We start from the raw sequence: 25844 nt of genomic DNA on the forward strand, positions 1-25844 counted from the left end.
GCAGTGTAGGGGAATTTTAAGGTTAAAGACCCAAAAGATCAGATATGATGAATGAAGACGCGCAGTCATAGTTTAAAAAAAAATAAATTGAATACAATTTTACTGAAGAATAGTTTGCAGTTTCATCAGCAGAAGCCAGCTTCAAGTTGCACAAGTCCCACAACAATTATACTCTAACAGAGTCCACTTACTTTGTCATTACTTCAGGTTGAACGATTCTTATTGGCTAAGAAAAAAATAGACAAAATTAATAATCTTCCACATATGGACAGGTAGTCAGAAGCATATCTCCATTTGTCAGGATGCTGACGAGGGGACCATGGATTTAATTACTGGATATCCTGTTGGGTCATGACATGACGTCTTCAGGTCTCCAGCCAAATGCCAGCTGTCCATTGATACCAATACAGGACCTACACACAGAATAGCGCACATACACAGATACACATGATTCACAGCTTCTTTAAGGCTGAAGTTGGCAAAGTCTCCAACAATAATTAGGAAAGTTTCTCAAAACATACTGATAAATTGTACTTTTCTCTCAGTGAGAGGTACAGACAATATTCAAAAATATTTTCTAGTGTTTGAAAGGAAAATAAATGCTTTAACATAAGTTGAAGAAGTCATTCAAATAATTTAATATTTAAAAAGATAAATGTTAATTAATAACCCCTTAAGCAGAAACGATGAGCTTATTAACCCTGCCAGCATTTTTATTTTAAAAGTTGCAAGCCAATGCTAGGGTTTTTGGTTATTTTCACAAAACTTTCATGGCCCCCAGAATATATTGTTGAATGAATATCTAAACATGCAATATATCAAAAGAAAAATAAACAAACAAACAAACAAACAAAAAAAGCCTCTGCTTTAATAAAAGCAGATAAAAAAAATATAAAAAAACATTTTGAACAAAAAGCTGAGAATATTGTGCACCCCCCACCCCACCTCAAAGATTACAACTAAGATTACAATTATCTCTTCTGCTTCTTTCTTTCCTTTTCTTTTTGCCTGTATTTTGATCCAGAGATTCTGTACTCTTTCCGAAGATGTGTAATAGCGCCCCCTACCATATGACAATTAAAACATAGAAAACCAGAAAATATTCTCAATGGTGGGGAAAGAGTTAAAGCAATTATTATAAGTTGTGATCATAATGATTACAATATAGAAAATATTTTTCAGAGTTTATTCAGAGTTGGCATCATCTGAAGTCCTTGCAGGGGTTGGCATCCTCTCTTCACAGGTGTTGGGTTATCTAAAATCTTCGTAAGAGGCTGGATCCAAACTGGAGCTGGTGTATTTGGGATGGCATCCCAAGGTAGAAACAGAAAAGCAAATGGAAAATAATTGGCATAACTGCTGTTCATAACATTTCAACACATGTCAAAACTGTTATCTAGCACTGCCTTAATCCCCCTGGGCATAGAATTCACCAGAGCAGCAAAGCTTGTTGCTGGGATCCTCTTCCACTCCACCATAATGACATCACGGAGCTGCTGGATGTTAGACACATGGCGCTTCTCCACCTTCTGCTTGAGGATGCCCCGCAGGTGCTCAAATAAGGTTCAGGTGTGGAGACGTACATGGCCACTCCATCACCATCACCTTGGGGTCGTTATTATGTTGGAAAACTGCCATTCGGCCCAGTTTCTAAAGGGATGGCATCATGTTCTGCTTCAGAATGTCACAGTACATGTTGGAATCCATGTTGCAGTGTGTGGCGTAGGGTCTGAGCACTGACAAGCTGACCTTCTGCTTCTGCAACCTCTAAAGCAATGTTGGCAGCACTTATGCATCTGTTTTATGAATCTAGCTTTTTCGAAGCCAGCACCTGACACACAGCAAGAGGACTCAACTACTTTGATCGACCTTGCCAGGCCTGTTCCGAGCCACTGTGCTGTAACTTAGTTTCAGGGTGTTACTGGTCTTCTTATAGCCTAGGCCATCTTTGTGGAGAGCAACAATTCTTATTCTCAAATCCTCAGAGAGTTCTTTGCCATGAGATGCCATGTTGAACATCTAGTGGTCAGTATATAAGGATTGTACTCAAAGTACCAAATTTTACCTGCTCTAAAACAAGATCCACACATTTGTATGGTCCTGTCAAGCAGACAAAAACATGAACATGATGTATAGGACATGTGGCTTTGCATGGTTAAAAGACGCAGAGCTGTTATCACTTAGGGTGTACTCACTTTTGTTGCCAGCTATTTAGACGATAATGGCTGCATGTTGTTATTTTCAGAAGACAGCAAATCTATACTGCTATACAAGTAGCACATTGACTACTGTTAGCTGTTTATAGTAGCCTAAATTTATGTTATGTATAGCCTATGTTTATAGTGTGTCATTAGACAATGAAAGCTCTGATTCAATGATTCTCTGCATGGCTTTTTTATTAGGGTGTTTTAGTAAAATATATGTTGATTACTGTGTCCTGTTTTATGGGTCCGTAACACAGTTTTTCTCAATTGCTAACACACTGATTAATTTGGGATAATTTCCCAAAACCATTCATTCACTTCTCAAAACAAAGACCCATTTCTCAAAACATTTAACACATTTCACCTGTTTTCACACACATTCCAATTTTCTGCAAAACACAAAAATGCCCTAATTTTACATTGGTTTAACCATGTTCTCCACAGAAAATTATGGCTTTCTTGACTCAACATTTGATAAAGTTGTTGATGTAAAATTTAGTTCTTCCAGAAATTTATAGTATCAGTGTTGATGTTGCAAAAAACAGAAAAAAAGAAAAGATTCGAGATTAAAAAGATTACGGTGAAGTAACGTGCAGCTTAACTAAAAGGTAACACTTTACTTGAAGGGGTGTGCATAAGACTGACATGACACCTTCATAATCTTGACATGACACATGTCATGAATATGAAGGAGGTTTTATGCATGTTTATGACAACTGTCATTAAATGTCATTCGCTCAATTATGTCATATTTAATGCAAAGATGACATTGTTTGAGATGTCTTTGTTATGACAACTTGACATAAACCAATACATCATAACCTGTCAGTGTCTTTGTCATGACAACGTGACATTAGCAAAACATCATAACCTGTCATAAACATGACATAGGAGATTAATTATCAAACTTAAAAAACTACTTAGCTTTATGGGTTAACATTACATTACATTATTTTGGTAACACTTCAGTATAGGGAACACATATATAAACGATTAACTATAACTTTTCCCTCAATAAACTCTTAATTTACTGCTTATTATAGTTGTTAGGTTTAGGTATTGTGTAGGATTAAGAATGTAGAATAAGATCATGCAGAATAAGGCATTAATATGTGCTTTATAAGTACTAATAAACAGCCAATATTTTAGCCATATGAATGCTAATAGTAATAAGAAACTAGTTAAAAGACCCTACAATAAAGTGTTACCATTATTTTATAACAGTGTCATCTTTTTTACGAAATTTGAAATTGTCTATTATCTGACCTTCTGTTGGAGGAAACTTAAAAAAACAAAAACAAAAAAAACATGAAATGAAAAATAGTCATGACGCTGTTATAAAATTATTTGTCAGAGTATTGTCACTTAATGACATTTTAATGACAAGTTCAATTTGTACCACTGTACTTGAGCTCAAGATACATATTTATGACACTATTATAATGGCCTCATGTCAAAACCAACCACATGACAGTTTAATGCAATGTTAACCCATAAAGCTAAATGATGTCAAGTTGTCATGACAAAGACACTGACAGGTTACGATGTATTGGTTTATATCAAGTTGTCATAACTCGGACATCTCAAACAATGTCATCTTTGCATTAAAAATGACATAATTGAGCAAATTACACTTAATGACAGTTGTCATAAACATTCATAAAACCTCCTTCATATTCATGACACGTGTCATGTCATGATTATGAAGGTGTCATGTCAGTCTTATGCACACCCCTTCAAGTAAAGTGTTACCAACTAGAATAGTTATTATGTGCTTTTTCTTTTCTGTCTTCTTCTTGCTTCTCTATAATTGACACAGTATGTGAAATCGTCTCAGGTTACGTTTATAACCCTGGTTCCCTGAATTGGGAATGAGATGCTGCATCGAACGCATTGGGATCACCTCTGCGTGATTACGTCTTGAAACACTTGTGAAATTGAACCAATAGGGTGACGGGATGTCAGAGCGGGTGACGTCACGGAGCAGGAAACTATAAAGCACTCCTGAGAACAAAGAAAACCAGCTTCTGATTGGCTGAAGCAAGATGCTCACAGGCGTGCAGGGAGTATGGCTAACTGACGCAGCGTCTCATTCCCTATTCAGGGAACCAGGGTTACAAACGTAACCCGAGACATTCCCTTTCATGGGAACATTGACACTGCGTCGAACGCATTGGGAACCCTATCCCAACTATGACAAGTACCAAGTGCCTGTCTGTTATCTTTGAGACGAGAGCACCGAGGACCCTGGAGTGGAGCCCAAATCAAGGTTATAAAACCTAATGAAGGTATGCTGAGAGGACCACCCAGCCGCATCACATATCTCATTGAGGGGGATCCCCGAGATCAAAGCCTTTGAGGCAGCCATACCCCTAGTAGAGTGTGCCCGGACAGCCAAAGGTGAAGGCTGCCCGGATGACTCATAAGAAAGAGAGATGGTCTCGACCACCCCTTGCTCATTCTCTGCTTAGACGCAGGGCCTCCCTTCTTAGGAGACTCATAACAGACAAATAACTGTTCAGTTTTTCGCCACAGGGCAGCTCTGTGGACATAAGTGTCTAAAGCCCTAACCAGGCAAAGCAGATTAAGTTTTTCCTGATCCGGATTAGCAAAAGGAGGAGGACCGAAGGCCTGCAGTATGATAGGCCCTGGGACATTAGTGGGGACCTTGGGTATATACACAGATCTAGGATCCAGGAAAGCCTTGACCATACCAGGCGCAAATTCCAGACATGAAGGAACAACAGAAAATGCTCGAAGATCTCCAATTCTTTTAAGAGATGATAGCCAACAGGAAGATGGTTTTTAGAGCGAGGAATTTCTCAGACACCTCCTCTAAAGGTTCGAAGGGAGCCTCAGCTAACCCTTCCAACACAATAGCCAAGTCCCAGGCTGGAGTTCTTGTACGTACAGAAAGCCTCAGCCTCTGGTTACCACAGAGAAAGCGTATAACTAGGGGGTCTCTTCCCACAGAAGATCCCCCCAAAGGAGCATGATAAGCAGAAAGCTGCTATATAAACCTTCAAAGTAGAAGGGAATAGACCATCCGAGAATTTTTCTTGGAGAAATCGCAGTACGTGACTGATAGAGGAGTGGAACGGGTCCACCTGGTACACCCGGGTACACCCCAAGTTGACTACACCAAGTAGCAAACAGCTTCCATTTATACGCATAAAATTTTCTCGTGGAAGGAGCTCTGGAGTGGAGTATGGTCTCCACAACCTCGGTAGTGGAATCTCCATTCCCTGGGCCTCGGTCCCTGCCTCAACAGGATGTCTGCCCCCACATTTTGATGCCCTGTGATATAAGCTGCTCTCAGGGAGAGGAGCTTCCCCTGGGCCCACAGGAGGATCCAATGGGCTAACTTGCACAACTGGCGAGACCTCAGACCCCCCTGATGGTTGATATAAGAGACCACCGACATGTTGTCTGTGCGAACCATCACATGGTAGCCCCTCAGGTCTGGGAGGAAGTATTTGAGTGCTCGAAATACCGCCATCATTTCCAGCAATTTATGTGCCAGGAAAGTAGATGGTCCTCCCAAAGACCCTGAGCCGGCCGACCACTCATGATCGCCCCCCAGCCTGTGAGAGAAGCATCCGTTGTTAGCATTACATGATGAGAAGGAGCCCCCAACACAGGTCCCTGGGACAGGATCCAAGGCTTCTTCCACATGACTAAGGTACGAAGGCATCGCCGCGTGACCTTGATCATGTGAAAAGGATTTCGCCTCTGAGAAAACCCGTTGGTCCTGAGCCACCGCTGTAATGGTCTCATGTGCAGCAGGCAAAAAGGTATCACATTGGACGCAGCTGCCATCAGACCCAACAGTCTCTGAAACTGTTTTACAGTGTGTGACTGGCCAAATTTCACCCCATTCACGGCTGAGAGAATGGAATTCACCCAAGCAGGAGACAGACGTGCCTGCATCGTGGTGGAATCCCAGACTACTCCTAAATAGCTGGTAGTTTGAGCTGGAAAAAGCACAATCTTCTTGGCATTAAGTCTCAGCCTTAACTTTCTCATATGGGCAAGAACAACATCTTGATGTTGAACTGCCTGTTGCTCGGATTGAGCTAGAATCAACCAATCGTCAATATAATTTAACACGCGGATGCTGTGGAGTCTCAGGGGAGCCAGAGCTGCATCCACCCATTTTGTGAATGTGCGGGGTGAACGTTCTAGGCCGAACGGAAGAACCTTGTATTGATAAGCTTCGCCCCCGAAAGCAATACTGAGGAACTTCCAGTGCTGAGGATGGATGGATACATGAAAGTAAGCGTCTTTCAGATCTATTGTCACAAACCAGTCCTCGGACCTGATCTGTGTGGTGATCTGTTTGAGTGTAAGCATCGTGAACTTGAGCTTTTGCACAGAGCAATATAACATGCGTAAATCTAGAATAGGACGCAACCCTCCATCCTTCTTTGGAACAATGAAGTAATGGCTGTAAAACCCTGACAGCTTGCTGGGAGGAGAAACCCTTTCTATAGCTCCTTTTTGCAAGAGTGTCATAACCTCCTGTTCCATTACCAGAGACTGCTCGGGGTCCACCACCGTAGGGAGGACCCCGTTGAACCGGGGCAGGCGAGACCCGAATTGTATTCTGTAACCCTTTTCTATTGTGAGCAGCACCCATCGAGAAATATTGGGGAGAAGTTTCCATTCTGCCAAAAATTCTACTAAGGGAACCAGTCTCTCAAGACTGGCCTCTGGTGTTTTTTGTGCACTCGACTTGGCGCCCTTAAGTAGCTAACTGGCAGGGAACAACCAAATCAAACGCTGGCCGGCCCTCCTCAGAGGGTCGGCGGGGACCAAATAAGACACACAATATCACAGAGCGCTTGCTGAAGACACAGAAGCTGGTGTTCTTTGTTCTCAGGAGTGCTTTATAGTTTCCTGGTGTGTGACGTCACCCGCTCTGACGTCCCGTCACCCATTTCACAAGTGCTTCGGTTCCATTTCACAAGTGCTTCAAGACGTAATCATGCAGAGGTGATCCCAATGTGTTCGACACAGCATTGATGTTCCCATGAAAGGGAACTCAGTGTTTCTTTTTTTCTAACACTATTTTCTCCATGTCATTTTCCACATCTTCTCTCTTTACAATGTTCACAAATGTTTCTGTTATTTCAATATTCAAAATCACACTATCCTCAATCTGCTCATTTTGTAATGAACCCTGTGTTTGTACCTTTCATTTAACTGAAAGGTACTTTTGATAGTAATAATAAAAATGAGTTATGTATTTATTTGTCACCACAATAAAAACTAAAGGAATGTGATTTCAATTCATGTTATATCATGTCATTTCATGAAGTATACTTAAGTAATGTTCAAGTATATTTTTAAAGTATATTTCATGTAGTAAGTATGCTAGTAGCAATGTACTAGTAGTAAACTTGTAAGTGTACTATTTCAGTACTGCTTGGGACCAAATTGGAAGTATACGTTTAAGTGTACTATAATTTTAACAGTAGTGAATTTTAAGTGCACAGTTTACTAGTTCACAGTTCACAGCTACGTTTCTCATTTTTCATTTGCATCTGTACTACAAGTGAACTTATAAGTATACTAGTAGTTTACTATTTTAATACTAGTACAGTTTTAGTATATGAGTAAACTCTCAGTAAACTACTAATTTAGTGCAAGTATACTTGTAAGTTTTCTTTAAGTGAACATAACATCACACTTATAGTTTACTTTTTATATATTATTTTTGCACTTTAAGTATACTACTATGTTCCTCCTATTTAGTTTTTTTTTTTAAATATACTTGAAATATACTTTTAACTGTACTTTAACTCTTTCCATTTTAAAAACATTTTATTCTAGCTTCATGAATCTTTTTTTTTTTTTAACAACACTTAAACGTGGGTAAGGTTCATTAAAAAAGGGCAACATTTTAAACAAAAAGCTGAGAAAATTGCATTGTGGTAAAAGACCACATCCGGATGGGATTCAGAAAGATGATCAAAACACAGATGGAGTAGATTAAGTCTATTAACACCACCAAAGCATCACAGTCCTATAGCTCATCCTGGGTCAACATTTCAGTTAGGCAGTTTTGATTTACATGCTGTTTGAGGATCATGTTATTTTACATTTGCGTGAACAATCTTCTATCACTTGTTTCTGCTTCTTTGCCTGTGTTTTAGAGATTCTGTACTTTTTCAGAAGATGCATAACAGCATTCCCTACCGTATAACAGTGAAAACATGGATAAAATTCAGTGAATGGCTGGGAAAGAGTAAATTAGATTTGAAGTAAATTCCTATGTACACTATGAGTGGACTAGCCTACACAAAAATTCACATACTCATTTAAGGAACACATCTGTTTTCTTTATAAATCAATATTTTCAAACAATGTAAGTTTATAAGAAAGTATGTAAAACTATGTGAAAAAAGTATTTAACCCTTTCGAGCGTGAGTTTAAAATATTCTAACTGTCCCCCCCAGAGTTTTTTAACCCTTTCGATCGTGAGTTTAAAATATTCTAACTGTCCCCCCCAGAGTGAGTTTTTTTAAGGCGACCGTTATTTTAGAACGTTTGCCTTTAATGTTTCCATGGCGACGCGTCTTGCGTGTCACGAGCGCTGAACGCAGCAACAATAACACTGTATGAGAGATGGATCGCTATTATTTAGTTTTTCCTTTTATATTTAAAATATTCGCAAAATTGCTTACCATGTCATCAACTATATGATATTCCGATTCTCAAATATGTGTAAGTGAGTGTGCTTTGTCGTTTTAAAACCTTTATAAATGATCTTTATCTTGATCTATAATGCGAGATGGGCGCCGCCATCTTAGTTTGCGCTGCAGTTCACAGAGTCCTGTCAGTCAGATTTACAGCAGGTGAATTCATCAATTTCTCCCGAAATATATGCAAGTAAGTGGCTGGTGAACTGGAAGAATAATAGAGTAAACTTTATAGTTACTTAGGCCCATTATGTGCGTCTGATATGAATAAATGTCGGCAAATTATATTTGTTATTGCTGCTTCCACTAATGTCGGACATCAGTGTGTATTTTATAAAACTCTTAATGTATTGTTTTAATGGTGCTTATGCATATTTAAATGTCTGAAACCTTAAAAGAAACATTATGTGGCTGAAAACGCTGCATAGCTGTGATATATGACAAGAGCTGCGCGCGTCCGTCTCGCAGCCAGAGCGCGAAAGCACAGTTTGAATCTGGCAGTTATGTGACGTCGCTGAACGTTCGAAATCCCATATGTGGGACCGTACGCCCAGGGGCACAGAAATAAAAATCCCATATGTGGGACCGTACCGCTCAAAGGGTTAAGGCGACCGTTATTTTAGAACGTTTGCCTTTAAAGGTCCCGTTTTTCGTGTTTTTTGAAGCTTTGATTGTGTTTATAGTGTGCAATATAACATGTGTTCATGTTTCGCGTGTAAAAAAACACAGTATTTTTCACATAATTTACTTATCTGTATACCGCTGTTTCCACTGTCATAAAAACGGGCTGATGACTTCCTTGTTCTATGAAGTCCCTCCTTCAGAAATACGTAACGAGTTCTGATTGTGCCAGCGGTTCCTGTGTTGTGATTCGACAGCAGCTTAGCGCATCTTGCCCGGAAAGGTCACGCCTCTTACCATAACGTGGAGATGCACGCGCTCAGTGTTATTGTAAAAGTGTCTTTATTTTGGGCGGAGGTTAGTCAAAAAACTGTTTTAGTGACGTCATTAAAGAAGGAAGTAGAGGGATGTAGTCCAAACTGGCCGTTCGATGTAGGCGACTTCTGTTAAATAAAATATCTCGCTTGGCATTGAACTTTGAGCTTTAAAATTTTACAGATTTTATTTATACTCTAACAACAACATTACACACTAACTAAAGTTTGAAACATTGGATCACGAAGAACGGGACCTTTAATGTTTCCATAGCGACGCGTCTTACGTGTCACGAGCTGAGCGCAGCCACAATAACACTGTATGACAGGTGGATCGCTATTATTTTGTTTTTTCTTTTTATTTAAAATATTAACAAACTTGCTTACCATGTCATCAACTATCTGATATTCCGATCCTCAAATATATGTAAGTGAGTGTGTTTTGTCGTTTAAAAGCCTTTATAAATGATCTTTATCTTGATCTATAACGTGAGATGGGCGCCGCTATCTTAGTTTGCCCCTCAGTTCGCAGAGTCCTGTCAGTCGGATTTACAGCAGGTGAATTCATCAGTTTCTCCCGAAATATATGCAAGTAAGTGGCTGGTGAACTGGAAGAATAATAGAGTAAACTTTGTAGTTACTTGGGCCCATTATGTGTGTCTGATATGAATAAATATCGGCAAATTGTTTATGAATGGATTGTTATTGCTCCTTCCACTGATGTCTGACATCAGTGTGTATTTTATAAACTCTAAATATATTGTTTTAATGGTACTTATGCGTATCTAAATGCCTGAAACCTTAAAAGAAACGTTATGTGGCTGAAAACACTGCATACCTGTGATATATGACAAAAGCTGCGCGCGTCCGTCTCACAGCCAGAGCGCGAAAGCACAGTTTGAATCTGGCAGTTATGTGACGTCGCTGAACGTTCGAAATCCCATATGTGGGACCGTACGCCCAGGGGCACTGAAATAAAAATCCCATATGTGGGACCGTACCGCTCAAAGGGTTAATAGGCTACTCAAATAAAAGATTAAAACAAGTATACTTAGAATACTTAATTATACTTTTAAGTATATCTCAATCAAAAGATTGAGCACAAGTATTGTCCAAATATACACAGGCCCGGTTTCACAGACATGGCTTAGACTAAGACAGGATTAGGCCCTAGTTAAATTAGGGTATTTAAGTAGCTTTTATAAATGCATCTTGAGATGAAACAATGGCAGTGACATATTTTAAGATATGTCAGAGCAAGTTGCCTTTAGTTAAAACAGCTTAAACATTTTAGTCTAGGACTAGCTTAAGCCCTGTCTGTGAAACCAATGGATAGACTTTTCTGTCAGTATAAGTCTAGTATACTTAAGTGCAATTTTAAGTATATTTCTGAGAAGTATATAAAAAGTATGCTAAAAGTATACTTTCTTATTTTTAGTTTAAAAGAAGTATACTAATAGCACACTTGGCATAGGGCTGTCTCTATGAGGATTTAATACATACATTTATTCTGTTATTTCATTTTATGAAGTTCAGCTGTATTAACGTAAAGAAGAGGAAATAAAAGAGACTCTGTATCATCTCACTGTTACTGATTTCTCATGAAGCTCAAAGTATGATGGGTAAAACCTCTCTACAATCTATTCTGAAACATCAACACAGTTTCACTGATCCAGACCAAACAAAAAACCCAGGATAGAGCGGCTGAGTGAATGTGGTCTGGACTGTGTGGATGAGGCTCATTGTGTCAGAGACGCTGAAGAAGGACAGAATTCCTGCACTGTGATCCACATACACTCCTATTCTAGAGCTGATAGACTTTACAGGGAGAGCAGTCTTTATCTTATTATGTATGAATGAGTATCTGGAGGAATAGCAGTCCAAACTCCAAGACTGATCATTATATCCAAACGCACACTCATAACCCTGTCCCTTCCTGCTGATGCTCTTATATGACACTGATATACGCACATAATTCCCACTCCACTCAGTCTCCCAATAACAGCGTCCACACACACTCTCTCTACACAACACCTGACGATAATAATCAAATCTGTCTGGATGATCAGGATACGGCTGGACTGTGTCAGTGTTAGTAATCACTCTGTTCTTCTCAGAGAGACAGATGCGTTTATGCACTGTGTTCAGATCCAGAGTGAGCTGATGGGAATCTGATGAAGAGAAACACATCAGAATCAGGAATTATGAATCTGTCTGATCTTTTAGGGCCAGTTGTTCAAAAAGTTTAATCTGAATCAGAATTATCTGGATTTGGAAATCCAATGGAAAATGTTTAAAGCAAAATTGGATTGGATCACCCTGATCCAGATACACACTTTTTCAGATTAAAGGGACATGGTGATAGAAAGACATTTCAAAACTTAGCATTCACGTGAGAAACTTTGCCTTTGCTCGCGAAGAACTGGTTCATCTCTTATGATTGTGCCAATGTAGTTTACAAACAATGATTAAAAACACTTTGAATTAAATACAATTTTTTTTTTATATTTACAGCTGTTTGGGGATTATTTTATTGCAGCAAAATCTCTTTTACTTTACAGTAGGCTACCGAAAGGCTAAATATGTAGCCTAATGTCTCCTAATTTATTACTTTAAAAGTTAATTAATCAAGAGCTTCTGCCATTCTGATGGGATCAGTATAAATCCAGATTTTTTGGATCAAAGGTATCCCAATCTTACTAAAAAGTTTTGAACAACACAAACTGATGATTTTATCTAGATCAAAACCAATACTGGGTTTTGTGATCTAATCTGATTTCAGAATCCTTTTTTTTCCCCTTTTGAACAACCCATTTTCAAGATTTGATCCAATCTGATAGCCGAAATCCATTCAGATTACTTTTGAACAACTGGCCCTTAATATATCTGAACTCTTCATGTTCAGTGTATCATCAGTGTCTCAGTACAGCTAATCGATATCCAGTGCAAATCATAATTTACATGATCAATTTTTAAACTCTTCTCAGGAAGAACATGAACACATTCAGTGAGTTTTCCTGTTTGTTTTCTTAGTGACTTACACTGCAGGAAGTCATTCTTGATCTTGGGATATATGTTGGTAAATGTGACTGTGGAAATAAACAGACATGAGTGATGATGAGTGCCGTACTGAACCATCAAGGGATATTTGTGGCTTTTCTGAAGGTGGATTTGATGAGCTTGTTCACATTACACTTGAATTTAAGATGAACTGATTTATAAAGTTTTATTCTTTATAAATCTTAAAGTTTTAAGAACTTTTTTGTTCAATTGGATGTTATATAAATCGCTGGAACATTTCAGAAACTGCTGTATGTTCATATTTAGGATCTTTCTACACATGTCTTTAAAATTGAGGCCCAGGACTTTACCTCTGTCAGAGATCTTCTTGATCTCTCCTTTGCAGAAATCCTCCAGTTTGTCTCTCAGCTGACGGACAGATTCTCTCATGCCATCAAAAGATAAGAGAGAACTGAAGGGATCGTCAGGTTCGTCTGTAGATTCAGGAGGTGCTGAGAGAGACTGGAAACTCTACAGAAAACACAAATCAAAACTCATCAGCTCCACACTTCAGCCAATAACCTGCACTATATCAGATCTCTGCGGCTCTTGTTGATCTTCAGTAACTCGCCTCAATCCAGCACTTTCACACAATCAGATACATTCTTCTCATATTCATTATTTAATGCTACAAACTGTAGTATTTGACAAGTACACTCCTGGTGAAAAAGAAGTGCACTTTAGCATGCTTTTAAATTATCACAGAAATAATTTAAAAAATATATATACTTAAGAGTAGATTGAATGTAAAGATTTCAGGCACTTAATTATTTTTCAAATTATAATTATAACCATTATTGTAATTAAATTAATGCATTTGTTACAGAAGTATACTCAGAACACAGCAATAGCTGTTAACAGGAAGTTTCTTGACAGCAACTGAGTTGGAGCAGAATATCAGGTGAGTAAACTGAGCAATGACACTTTAGCAGAGGGTGTAGATGATGATATCAGTCTTTGTCTTACAGGTCCAGGAGATTGTGGATGAGCAAATAGAAGATGGATGCACGCGCACGCGCACACACACAGTGGGGGTTCCACTGCAGGACCAGGCTCTGTGGAGATGGAAACTGGAGAATGGTGAGGTTTCAGAAAAAGACACATGGAATGTGAGGTCAATTCTGTAGTGAGGAGGGAGTTGGTAACTGACTGGATTGATGTGCTTGGTGATGGTGAAGGGGTCAATGTATCTGGGACTAAGCTTCTTGCAGGGCAAGCGCATCCTGATGTCCCTGGTCGACTATCATCCTGCGTTGGCACAAAGCCCGCTGAAGCTGGTGGTGAGCTGCGTCCCAGATCCTCTCGCTCTCTCGGAACCAGTAGTCGACAGATGGAACATCAGACAGCTCTCCGGATCACGGGAAGAGAGGGGGCTGGTAACCGAGTACGTACTGGAAGGGAGTGAGTCCAGTGGTAGGCTGATGAAGGGAGTTCTGTGTGTACCCAGCCCAGCCCAGGAACTGGTTCCAAGAGTTCTGGTGGCCATGGCAGAAAGTTCAAAGGAAGCGGCCAATCTCTTGGATCTTTCTCTCTCTATCTGCCTGTTCTACTGGGGATGGTATCAAGAGGAGAGACTGACGATCACACTGATGGTCACACCCTTTCCTAACTTTTGAGATGAACTAGGGTCTATGGTCAGATACAATGTCTTCAGGAATTCTGTATTGGAAGATGTGGTTAAACATGAGCTCTGCTGTTTCCATGGTCGTGGGAAGTCCTTTGAGGGGGAGAAGATGACAGGATTTGGAGAAATGGTCAATAACCACCAGAAATGGCGAGGGCTCTTTGAGACGGTGTAGTCTTGACATCCCTGTACGAACCTTCTCACATCCCTGGCCATGCTGAGCCACCAGAAGCGCTCTCTTAGCAACGAAAGGATACCATTGGCCCCTGGGTGGCCAGTGCCCAGAGATGAGTGAGCAGAGTGAATGAGGGGAGTGCTTTGTGCTCTGGTGACATATTGCAAAACCCCTGCTGCTGAGACAACACTGCTCCTATCCCGGTGGTGGATGCATCTACCTCGACGATGAATGGTTTCTCGGGCTCTGGATGGATGAGGAGCAGTGCGCTGGTGAATACCTCTTTGAGTTTGTTGAAAGGTTCGGTTGCAGATGGTGACCAGGACAGAGACTTGGGCTTGTTATTCAGGAGAATAATGAGTGGAAAGGCGATGGAGCTGTAATTATGAATGAATCTCCTGTAGAAGTTTGAGAAACAAAGGAAACTTTGGAGTTCTTTGATGGTTGTGGGAACTGGACAGTTCTTGATGGCTTCGACCTTCCCCTTGTTCATCTGGATGCCAATGCTACTGATGTTGTACCCAAGGAACTGCACTGAGGACTGATGGAAAGAGCACTTCTCGGCTTTGAGGAACAGACGGGATTCTCTCAGGCATGGAGTAGACAAGAATATCAGCAATGTAGACTAGGATGAACTTGTGGAGGAACTCCTGGAGCACCTTGTGCATTAAATCCTTGAATATGAAGGGGCATTGACCAGGTCATATGGCATAATGCAGTATTCATAGTGTGCAGTAGGGGTCACAAAAGCTGTCTTCCACTCGTCCCCCTTACATATCCAGATGAGGTTATAGATGCTGCAGAGGTCCAACTTGGTGAAAACAGTGGCTCTGTGAAGATGTTCTAATGCCACTGGGACGAGGGGAAGTGGATATCTGAACTTCACAGTAATTTTGTTCAGTGCTCAATAATCAAAACAAGGCCTCAAGCTTCCGTCCTTCTTGGCCACGAAGAAGAAACTCGAAGCAGCAGGGGATGTTGAAGGGCGGATGTAGCCTTCTTGTAGAGCCTCTTCAATGTACTCCTCCATGGCCTTCTGCTCAGGGATGGATAGTGGGTAGATTTTCCCATGGAGCACTGACTCACCCGTAAGCAAATCAATGGCGCAGTCCCATGGCCGATGTGGAGGCAGCTTTGAGGCTCTATTCGGGCAGAAGACATCACTGAATGGGGGCGGAGCAATATGGAGTGTCAACTAACTATTTCTCTAGAAGGCTTTCAATGGAGGTGGAACAAACTAGAAGAGATTTGGAGTGAACTGGAGGATGAGGCGTCTGAGGGAAACAGTCAGGAAAGCACATCTTGCCCCACTTCAGGATTTCCCCATACTTCCAGGAGATGGAGGGTTTCAACATGAACCAGGAGATGGAGGGTTTCAACATGCATTTGACCAACACGTAGCTGGAGAAGACCAACAATGCACCGCACATGCTTTCGGCTGAGGGGGTTGCCAGTTACCGATTGGACCTGGTGGATAGTCTGGGTGGCTGTGGTCGTGAAGTTGAGCTGGCAACAGAGGGCACCAGAAAGTTCCCAGCTGACCCGGAGTCGAGGAGGGCATTGACTAGAAAAGAAACATCGGCAGTAGTAAGCATTACAACAGTGGTGAGTGGTTACATATTTACAACTGAAAGCTTAATAACACTCACCATGGGTCGAGGAGGATGGATTGAGTATGCAGAGATGACATGCCCCGCTGCACCACACTATAAACACAAGCCCTGGGTCAGCCACCTCTGCCGCTCAGCAAATGAAAGTCTTGTGGTTTCTAATTGCATGGGTTTGTTGCCTGGTTCATAAGGGAGGCGAATCTGATGGACAGCTGGATGGAGTGCTCTAGCCTGATGATATCATCGTATGCAGTAAGATGCAGCCGCACTCTCAGTTCCAATCCCTCCCGATAGGTGGTGAGGAGTGAGCACTCATTCCATCCACTGGCAGCTGCGAGAGTACTAATCTTGAGATCATAATCATTAACAGACATGGAACCTTGACGAAGATGATAGAGTTGCTCACCTCCTGAGGAATCTCCTGCTGGTCTACCGAAAACCTCCCAGAAATGTTCGATTAACTTATTTAAGGACTGAGTAACTGTACCAGCTTTGGCCCAGATGGTTTTGGCCCATTGGATCGCTCGCCCAGTCAGCAGGGAGATGAACACTATTTTAGCTTTGTCTGTGAGGTAGAGATGAGGCTGCATCTCCAGGGCGGTGGTGAGGATCCGACGAAGGGAATCCTTGATCTCCTGGAAAGGGTCGGATGAACTCATGTTGTTGTAACAATCCTTGATGTCCGGTCTTCTGTTACAGAAGTATACTCAGAACACAGAGATAGCGGTTAACAGGAAGTTTATTGACAGCAACTGAGTTGGAGCAGAATATCAGGTGAGTAAACTGAGCAATGATACTTTAGCAGAGAGGATGTAGATGACGATATCAGCCTTTTTTCTTACAGGTCCAGGAGATTGTGGATGAGCAGATGGAAGATGGATGCACATGCACACACACACACACACATACACACTCAATGGACGGTGAGTGCACACACAGAGACGATGGAGGACGATGATGAGGAGAACACGATGGAGAAGCACTGGAGGTAAGTACTGGGAGATGCTGGATAATCTTGCTTGGAGAAATCATTTAGAGATACAGGGAATAAGTCTATCATGAGCAAATGAGACTGGACACTGTAGTGGGTTGAGGTGTGTGCTTATAAAGCCAGCATGATGAGTGTGCTGATGAGTGGCAGGTAAGTGTGATCAGTACTCAGGAGAGGGAGTGCACTGTGATTGGTTGGTGAGGGAGCCTGGCTGATCTGTGACAGTTTTATACTGTAGAATAAATGCAATTAGCTAATATTTAGTGCTTTTTGAATCTCTTGATTAGGATTTAAGTATCTTTAAATGTAATTTCATAATTTCTTCTATTATCTTTGCACTTTTTAAAAGTCTACTTAAGTGTGTACTCTCGTGGTACTTTGATGTCATACGCCAATTGGTCTGCACAGCACTGATGCATCGCCAACAACCCTAATAACTTTACAACATGTGACTCTACAAGATTAATTGTTGATAGGCTGATTTAAACCTGCAAAAAAAACAAAAACAAAAAAACAATCATGCTTTAAAGAAGAAAAAAAATCATCCACTGAAGCTGCTAACCTAACGACTTTCTACTCTAGGACACTGATAGAAATGTATTGGAGTGAAAAGTACGATATCTGTCTTTCAAATATAGATAATATAGATATAGTCACAAGTTTCCAAAAAAAAAAAAAAAAATCTCAAGTAAAGTACAGATTCTCAAAAAGTGTACTTAAGTATAGTATTCAAGTAAATGTACTTCGTTACTGTCCACCTCTGACTACAAATGCACATTCAGTACAATTAAGCATACTTCTTTTTCACAAGGAAGGGACTATGTGTGAACTTTCTAGTAAATGGTTCAGATGATAAAACATCTGCTAAGAACATAATTGCATGTAACAGGTTAAGCAAATCAATGGAGTCACGTTGTAGAGTTGAGAAGATTTGCAGAGGAAAAGCAGTTCAGAGGCTTTGAGTAGATTGACCATTATTGTAACTTTTGACTGGTTAGTGGCACTGAAATTTCACAAGGACCCTTAAGGCACGATCCCAAGGTCAGGTTTTGATTGGTTTTAATAAGCATTGCTAATATACAGCCTCACTTCCTGTTTGGAGTTCTCATAAAGAAATTCATCAATGTGTTACATGCAAATAATTATGAATCTTATCTGGTTTGAAGATCACCTGACCCAATTTTGGTGACAATTACTGAAAATAATGTAGAATAAATAAAATATTTCATTAAAAAGATCTAGTTGAAAAATCTAGTTGGGTGGAAATTGATACCATCAAGTTCACTGATTTCATCATGACAGAAGAAATCAGAAGGAAAAAATAGTTAATTGTGTTTGCCACCTAAATAGTTATTCCAGAAAAATCCTATGAGATTTCCAGGTCTTTGTAAGTGTCATCTTTAAACAGAAGACGATCAGATGAGAGTCTGACTGATGATTATATGATAACAAACACTGGACTGAATCTGACTGAATTCCTGACAACATCTCAGTCAGCGGCTCATTCTGCTCTCATGAAATGTTTCTCTTGCTCAAGTCCACTATGATCTTGTTCTTCTAGATCTCTGTTACCTGCAGGAAATGGATGTGATCATGTGTGTGTGAAAGCTGCTCCAGCTCAGCATCTCTCCTCCTCAGATCGTTGATCTCCTGCTCCAGTCGCTCCATTCGTCCTTCAGCTCGACTCACTGCAGCCTTTTCCTGATCTCTGATCAGCTGTGTGACCTCAGAGCGGCTTCTCTCAATGGAGCGGATGAGCTCAGTAAAGATCTTCTCACTGTCCTCCACTGCTGTCTGTGCAGAGCACTGTTAGGACACACATCACAATCACAGAGTCCAAACTGAGATGTCTCAAACTTCTCTTCTTCTCCAGACTCACCTTATGAGACTCCACAGCCTCTCTCAACTGCTGAAGATCTTTCTGTCTCTGCTGGATTCTCTGACGGATCTTTATCTGCGTCTCCTTCAGCTGATTCTGGAGGAAAAACCAATAACAGCAAATGACACTTAAAACTACAATCACACACAAAAAACTGAAGTTACATGAATCCAGAATTGGTGGAGGGTTAAAGATCTAGCATGATAAGTTTATACTGTAGGTTCAAACCACAGATTCATAGTTTCCTGAAATGAGATTATGAATGAATATGAAACTGAAATGTCAGTAGTATTTCATCAGTATCTAGTTTTATAGTTTTTTTATTTTTTAAAATTGAATTCTGTCATCTTTTACTCTCCCTCATGTCGTTCCAAACCTGCATGACTTTCTATCTATTGTGAGACACAACAGAAGATATTTTGAAGAATGTCTCAGCTGTTTACAAACTGAGGCCAAACAAAATATGGTGACACATTAATAACATCAAACCTCATTAATTCTTGCATGTCACAGTCACATGACTAAACATCATGATGTCATGACACAAACACCAGTGAAGTTTGATGTTTTTGATGTCATCATATTTGATTTTGGTTCTGCATTCATGGGTTGATCAATGATTTAACTTGATTTGTGAATCAAAATTTGGCTCTTTCAAAAGTAGTATACTTTCAAAAAGTAGTATACTTTCAAAAAGTGTACTTATTATGGAAAAATAATATAGTTTAAAAGATTATACTTGTGTGAACTAAATGTAATGTTTTCAGACACACAACTGCATGTTAATTGCAATGAAATGAAAATCTATGATAGTTTAATTTTATATTTAAAGCAATTAGCTGAACTTGAGAGGGAATTTTTGACCCACTTAAGTAGGACTGAAATAAATCTTCATATGTAATTTCATAATTCTATTGTCTTGAAATATGTTTACAAATAAAATGTACTGTCAAATGTACTAAGCATGAATGGTAAACTCAAATATACTGTAATAATGAAGTTGCACTTTACTACTGTCACGATCACCAGCTGGAGTGCCCTTGATAGCCAACAGAGGGCACTCCACATCAGACTATTGTCATTCCCTTACAAACTATATTTTCCATAACTCACTGCCTGGTCTCATCATCCATGATTGTCTTCATCTGTGTCTCATTAGCTCTTTACCTCTGCCTATATAAGCCTGGTTCATTCTGTTATTCATTATGAAATCTTGTAAGTGTCATACTGCATTTCTGAGTGCTACCTTGGTTTCCTGTTCTTAGGTTTTGACCCTATTTGCTTGTTTTTGGATTTACCCTGTTTTCCTATCTCTTGTGGATTTCCCTGTGATGGTTTGGATCATGTATCAAGTTCCGTTGGCTATGTTGGCCCACCATGGTCACCAGCATGTCCAGTTCTAATGGTCGCTAGTCCTGTGCTTTCAGCGCCTTCCAGTCCTGTGATCCCGACACCAGAGCATGTTTATAACATGGCCACCACGGCAAAGCCTAAAGCCGTTATGTATGTCACGCCAGAGCCTCTAGCCACCATGGATGCCATGTCAGAGCCTCCAGCTGTGATGGACGCCACGTCAGAGCCTCCAGCCGCCATGGACACCATGCCAGAGCCTCCAGCAGTAACAGATGCCACGGCAGAGCCTCCAGCTGTCATGGACGCTATGCCAGAGCCCTCAGCCGTCATGGACGCCACGTCAGTGTTTCTGGCCATTATGAACGTTGCATCTGAAGCTACCAAGGCTGTCCCTAGGCATTGGAGACTGGCTTCATGTTTGGAGAACACACCTGACATCGGTGCTGGCATCTCTGTGGTGGTATCAAGTCTAGGTGTCTCAGAGGTGGTCCCACTGTTAATTGCACCACCTGTTGCGGCAATGTCCATTTTGTGTGTGGGCCACACACTACTCTCCAGCCCATGAGTCCTCTACAGAGCCTGCTCCACCCATGAGTCCCATCCAGAGCCTGCTCTAGCCCATGAGTTCCATCCAGAGCCCACTCCAGCCCATGAGTCCGCTCCAGAGCCCACTCCAGCCCATGAGTCCTCTACAGAGCCTGCTCCACCCATGAGTCCCATCCAGAGCCTGCTCTAGCCCATGAGTCCCATCCAGAGCCTGCTCTAGCCCATGAGTTCCATCCAGAGCCTGCTCCAGCCCATGAGTCCGCTCCAGAGCCCACTCCAGCCCCTGAGTCCACTCATGGTAGTATTCGGCTCTGCATTCTCCTCCACAGTGGTTACCAGCTACACCTTGGTGGACCTCTGTTCACCAATTGGGTCTTCAGTCCCATCAACTCAGCTGTGGTGGTCTTCTGCTATGTCACAATCACCAGCTGGAGTCCCCTTGATAGCCATCAGAGGGTACTCCACATCAGACTATTGTCATTCCCTCATGAACTACATTTCCCATAACTCACTGCCTAGTCTCAATCTTGTAAGTGTTATAATGCATTTCTGAGTGCTCCTTTGGTTTCTTGTTCTTTGGTTTTGACCCTGTTTGCCTATCTCTCGTGGTTTTCTCTTCTTACCTGTGTTCCTGTTAAGGTTTGGATGGTTTACCCTGTGTTTATGAGCTTTTGCCCATTTTTAACTTCGATTGTGGATTAATCTTTCAGTAAACTACTGCAATTGGATCCTCAACCAAAAGTCATGGAGCAGTTCATGACTAACACACTTTATTCAGTATAAACACACAGTTTTAATTATAGTTAAGTACTTTACATGTGCTTTAGTATGTTAGTCAACACATCAAAATAAGTTTAATTCTTTAACGCACAACAAGAGTTAAACTGAAATATTAAATATTATTAAAAATGTACTTTAAAGCAACTTTTAATTTGAAATTATTACAAAGTGAAACATAGTCATGAAAGTTTAGTCTGTTTAAATACACTTAAGTGGTCTTTCATTTCATTGATATTATATTATTTCCAAGTACAGTTTTTTTTAAATATACTTTTAATTTAATGTACAATTACAATTAAGCACACTTCTTTTTTTAAAGGTGCCCTAGATTATGTTTTTAAAAGATGTAATATAAGTCTAAGGTGTCCCCTGAATGTGTCTGTGAAGTTTCAGATCAAAATACCGCATAGATTTTTTTTTTTATTAATTTTTTTAACTGCCTATTTTGGGGCATCATTATAAACGCGCCGATTTTATGCTGCGGCCCCTTTAAATCCCGTGGTCCATGCCCACAGAGCTCGCGCTTGCCTTGAACAGTGACTTAAAGTTTACACAGCTAATATAACCCTCAAAATGGATCTTTACAAAGTGTTCGTCATGCATGCGGCATGCATGCGTCGGATTATGTGAGTATTGTATACTGTTATATTGTTTACTTCTGATTTTGAATGAGTTTGATAGTGCTCCGTGGCTAACGGCTAATGCTACTCTGTTGGAGAGATTTATAAAGAATGAAGTTGTGTTTATGCATTATACAGACTGCAAGTGTTTAAAAATGAAAATAGCGACGGCTCTCTTGTCTCCGTGAATACAGTAATAACCGATGGTAACTTTAACCACATTTAACAGTACATTAGCAACATGCTAACGAAACATTTAGAAAGACAATTTACAAATATCACTAAAAATATCATGTTATCATGGATCATGTCAGTTATTATTGCTCCATCTGCCATTTTTCGCTATTGTTCTTGCTTGCTTACCTAGTCTGATGATTTGGTTGTGCACAGATCCAGACGTTAATACTGGTTGCCCTTGTCTAATGCCTTTTATAATGTTGGAAACGTGGGCTGGCATATGCAAATATTGGGGGGCGTAAACCCCGACTGTTACATAACAGTCGGTGTTATGTTGAGATTCGCCTGTTCTTCGGAGGTCTTTTAAACAAATGAGATATAAAAAGGAGGAAACAATGGAGTTTGAGACTCACTGTATGTCATTTCCATGTACTGAACTCTTGTTATTTAACAATGCCAAGATAAATTCAATTTTTCATTCGAGGGCACCTTTAACTACTAGAGTTGTTTAGATTACTTTTTTGCTTTTATGCTTGTGTACCCCACTGACTTTCAATGTATGTACTAAAATAGATAAGACATTCTTCAAAATATCATCTTTTAAGTTCTTCAGAACAAAGTCAGTCAAACCAGTTTGGAACGGCATGACAGTGAGTAAATGAAGACAGCACTTTAATTTCTGTGTAAACAATCTCTCTCAGTTCATACCTGTTTATCTGTCCTCTGTGCTGCAGTTGATACAGTGTTGTGGTTTTTATGTTCATACTCCTTACACCGCACACAGATGCATTGTTGATCAGTGATACAGTACATTTCTAGCTCTTTATCATGTTTACGGCAGATCATGTCCTGCAGTCGTCCGGTGGCATCGATCACTTTGTGTGGTTTACGAGAGTGAAATTCCTCATGACGGTCAAAATGAGTTTGACAGTAAGACTCCTGACACACCAGACAAGACTTGACGGCTTTGTATTTTCTTCCAGTACAGACGTCACACTGCACGTCTCCAGCTCCAGCGTAACAGTCAGCAGGAAGTTTAGTCTTCTTCAGTTTCTCCACCATTTCAGCCAGAATAGTGTTCTTACCTAAAGCAGGTCTTGGACTGAAGGTCTGTCTGCACTGAGGACAGCTGTAGACTCTCTTCTCATCCTCCTGATCCCAGCAGCATGTAATACAGCTCTTACAGTAACTGTGTCCACAGGGAATGGTCACTGGATCCTTCAGCAAATCCAGACACACTGGACATGTAAACTCATTTTGATCGACTGAAATTCTGGCTTCTGCCATTTTACTGCATGAGAGAGAGAAACACAAACACACAACAGCTCAACAGTACTTCAGTTTCTGTTTTCCTGAACTGAGAAGCTGAAATAGTTTCCTGCTTCTGAGTGACGTGTGGAAAACAGGCGTGTCTGTAAAGCAGCTTCTTTATTTCTAGTAAAGGAGAGTCACTTTCCTGCTGTGTTTATGTGGCTATTAAGTGGAGTCCAAAACATCACAATTACGAGTTTTGAGCACATGAATGACCAAGCAAAATTGTATTTATGAATGAGAAACTCAGAATTCTAGAATAGATGATGAATTTCTCCAGACTTGAAATCAAGGCAAATGACAGGGCAGAAGTCATGTAGTGTATTCACCTTTAGACTACAGTATTGTAAATTTTTAATTATTATTTTTTAAAAATGTACATTCGTTTGTATAGCACTTTTCACAATGCATATCATTTCAAAGCAGCTTTATAGAAAATGCATGTTTATACAGTAATGTCCATATGTCAGAATGTACAGTTCCAATACAGATCATGCAGTTAGCTAACATCACGTATTCATTTAGGCAGAAACAATGAGCTTATTAACTCTTTCCCTGCCAGCGTTTTTAATTTAAAAGTTGCAAGCCACAGCTAGGGTTATTGTCCCCAGAATATATTGTTGAATGAATATCTTAACATGCAATATATCAAAAGAAAAAACAAAGCCTCTGCTTTAAAACAACAACAAAAATGTTTTATTTGAGGTTCATGCATTCTTTTTTGATCAACACATGTGTAAGTTAAGTTTAATAAAAAAAACAACATTTTGAACAAAAAGCTGAGAAAATCGTGTAACTCCCCAAAGATTACAACGTGCATAAGCAATGCTTTTATCTCTTTTTTTCTGCTTCTTTCTTTCCTTTTCTTCTTGCCTGTATTGTGATCCAGAGATTCTGTACTCTTTCAGAAGATGTGTAATAGTGCCCCCTACTGTATAAAAATTAAAACAGAAAGCCAGAAAAATTAGTCAATGGCGGGGAAAGAGTTAAAGCAATTATTACAAGCTGTGATCATAATGATTACAATATATAGAAAATTTGGCAGTTTTGTATGTTGATTCAGAGTTGGCGTCATCCTTGCAGGGGTTGGTGTCCTCTCTTCACAGGTGTTGGGCCATCTAAAATCTTAGCAAGAGGCTGGATCCAAACTGGAGCTAGTGTACTTGGGATGGCATCCCGAGGTTGAAACAGAAAAGCAAATGGAAAATAATTGGCATGACTGCTGTTCATAACATTTCAAGCAATAGACAGTCATATGCTTTTGATCTGAAATAACTGGAGTGTAAGTTTGTGAGATGCATTATGAGATGCATTATGTGAAAGCTTGGCTAAAGAGATGTGAGTGTCTTTAATCTAAACTTAAACTAGGAGAGTTTGGAGTCAACACACTCCAAAAAAGTAGGGACAGAGGCAAAATAAAAGTGAAAATAATATATAATATCTAAGTTAAACTGTTTTTTAAACTTTCCATGATTAGCAGGTGAATTGGTAATAGGTAAGGGTATTGGCACACCACTTTGTGCCAAATGTCAAAATAGAATTGACAAACAATAATTTGTCTTTCAACATCTACCACACATGATATTGTGAAAAGATTCAGGGAATCCAGAGAAATCTCAGTCTGTCGGGTTCTCAGTTCTACAGACCATCCAGACTTTCGTCAGCGACAGGTGCAAAAGCAAACATCTGTCATTGTATCGAGGTGCATCAGTCCAAAATTGCATGGGTGACTTGCATGTGTGAGAAGGTACCATTGACCTGGAGGCATATATTGGTAATGTACAGAGACTTATACTGCCATCAAGATGACATCTATCCTGGGATGCAAGACAATGCTAGGTCTGCACATGCTACAACAGAGTGGTTTCTCAGACA

General features: G+C 40.2%; 1 protein-coding gene and 1 long non-coding RNA gene across 3 annotated transcripts; one reads left to right on the top strand and one right to left on the bottom strand.

The window, feature by feature from the left end:
* Positions 1-11184: 11184 nt before the first annotated feature.
* Positions 11185-24060, bottom strand: LOC125264659 (E3 ubiquitin/ISG15 ligase TRIM25-like). Of its 2 annotated transcripts, XM_048184219.1 has the most exons (6): positions 23367-24060; positions 19183-19278; positions 18876-19109; positions 13215-13374; positions 12885-12932; positions 11185-12014 (listed from the first exon to the last, which is right to left on the bottom strand). In XM_048184219.1, the coding sequence occupies exons 1-6, from the start codon at positions 23943-23945 to the stop codon at positions 11497-11499; spliced, it is 1635 nt and encodes a 544-aa protein (XP_048040176.1). In that variant the 5' UTR covers positions 23946-24060; the 3' UTR covers positions 11185-11496. The 2 variants fall into 2 exon arrangements, with proteins under 2 accessions (XP_048040176.1, XP_048040185.1); XM_048184228.1 differs by lacking the exon at positions 18876-19109 and having other exon boundaries at positions 23367-24055.
* Positions 13846-17280, top strand: LOC125264948. The gene is made up of 3 exons (XR_007184176.1): positions 13846-13983; positions 17012-17086; positions 17157-17280. It is a non-coding gene; the product is annotated as an uncharacterized LOC125264948 (long non-coding RNA).
* Positions 24061-25844: the final 1784 nt, after the last annotated feature.

This window comes from Megalobrama amblycephala, linkage group LG1 (genome assembly GCF_018812025.1).
Source record: "Megalobrama amblycephala isolate DHTTF-2021 linkage group LG1, ASM1881202v1, whole genome shotgun sequence".
In the NCBI taxonomy this organism is placed as follows: Eukaryota; Metazoa; Chordata; class Actinopteri; order Cypriniformes; family Xenocyprididae; genus Megalobrama; species Megalobrama amblycephala.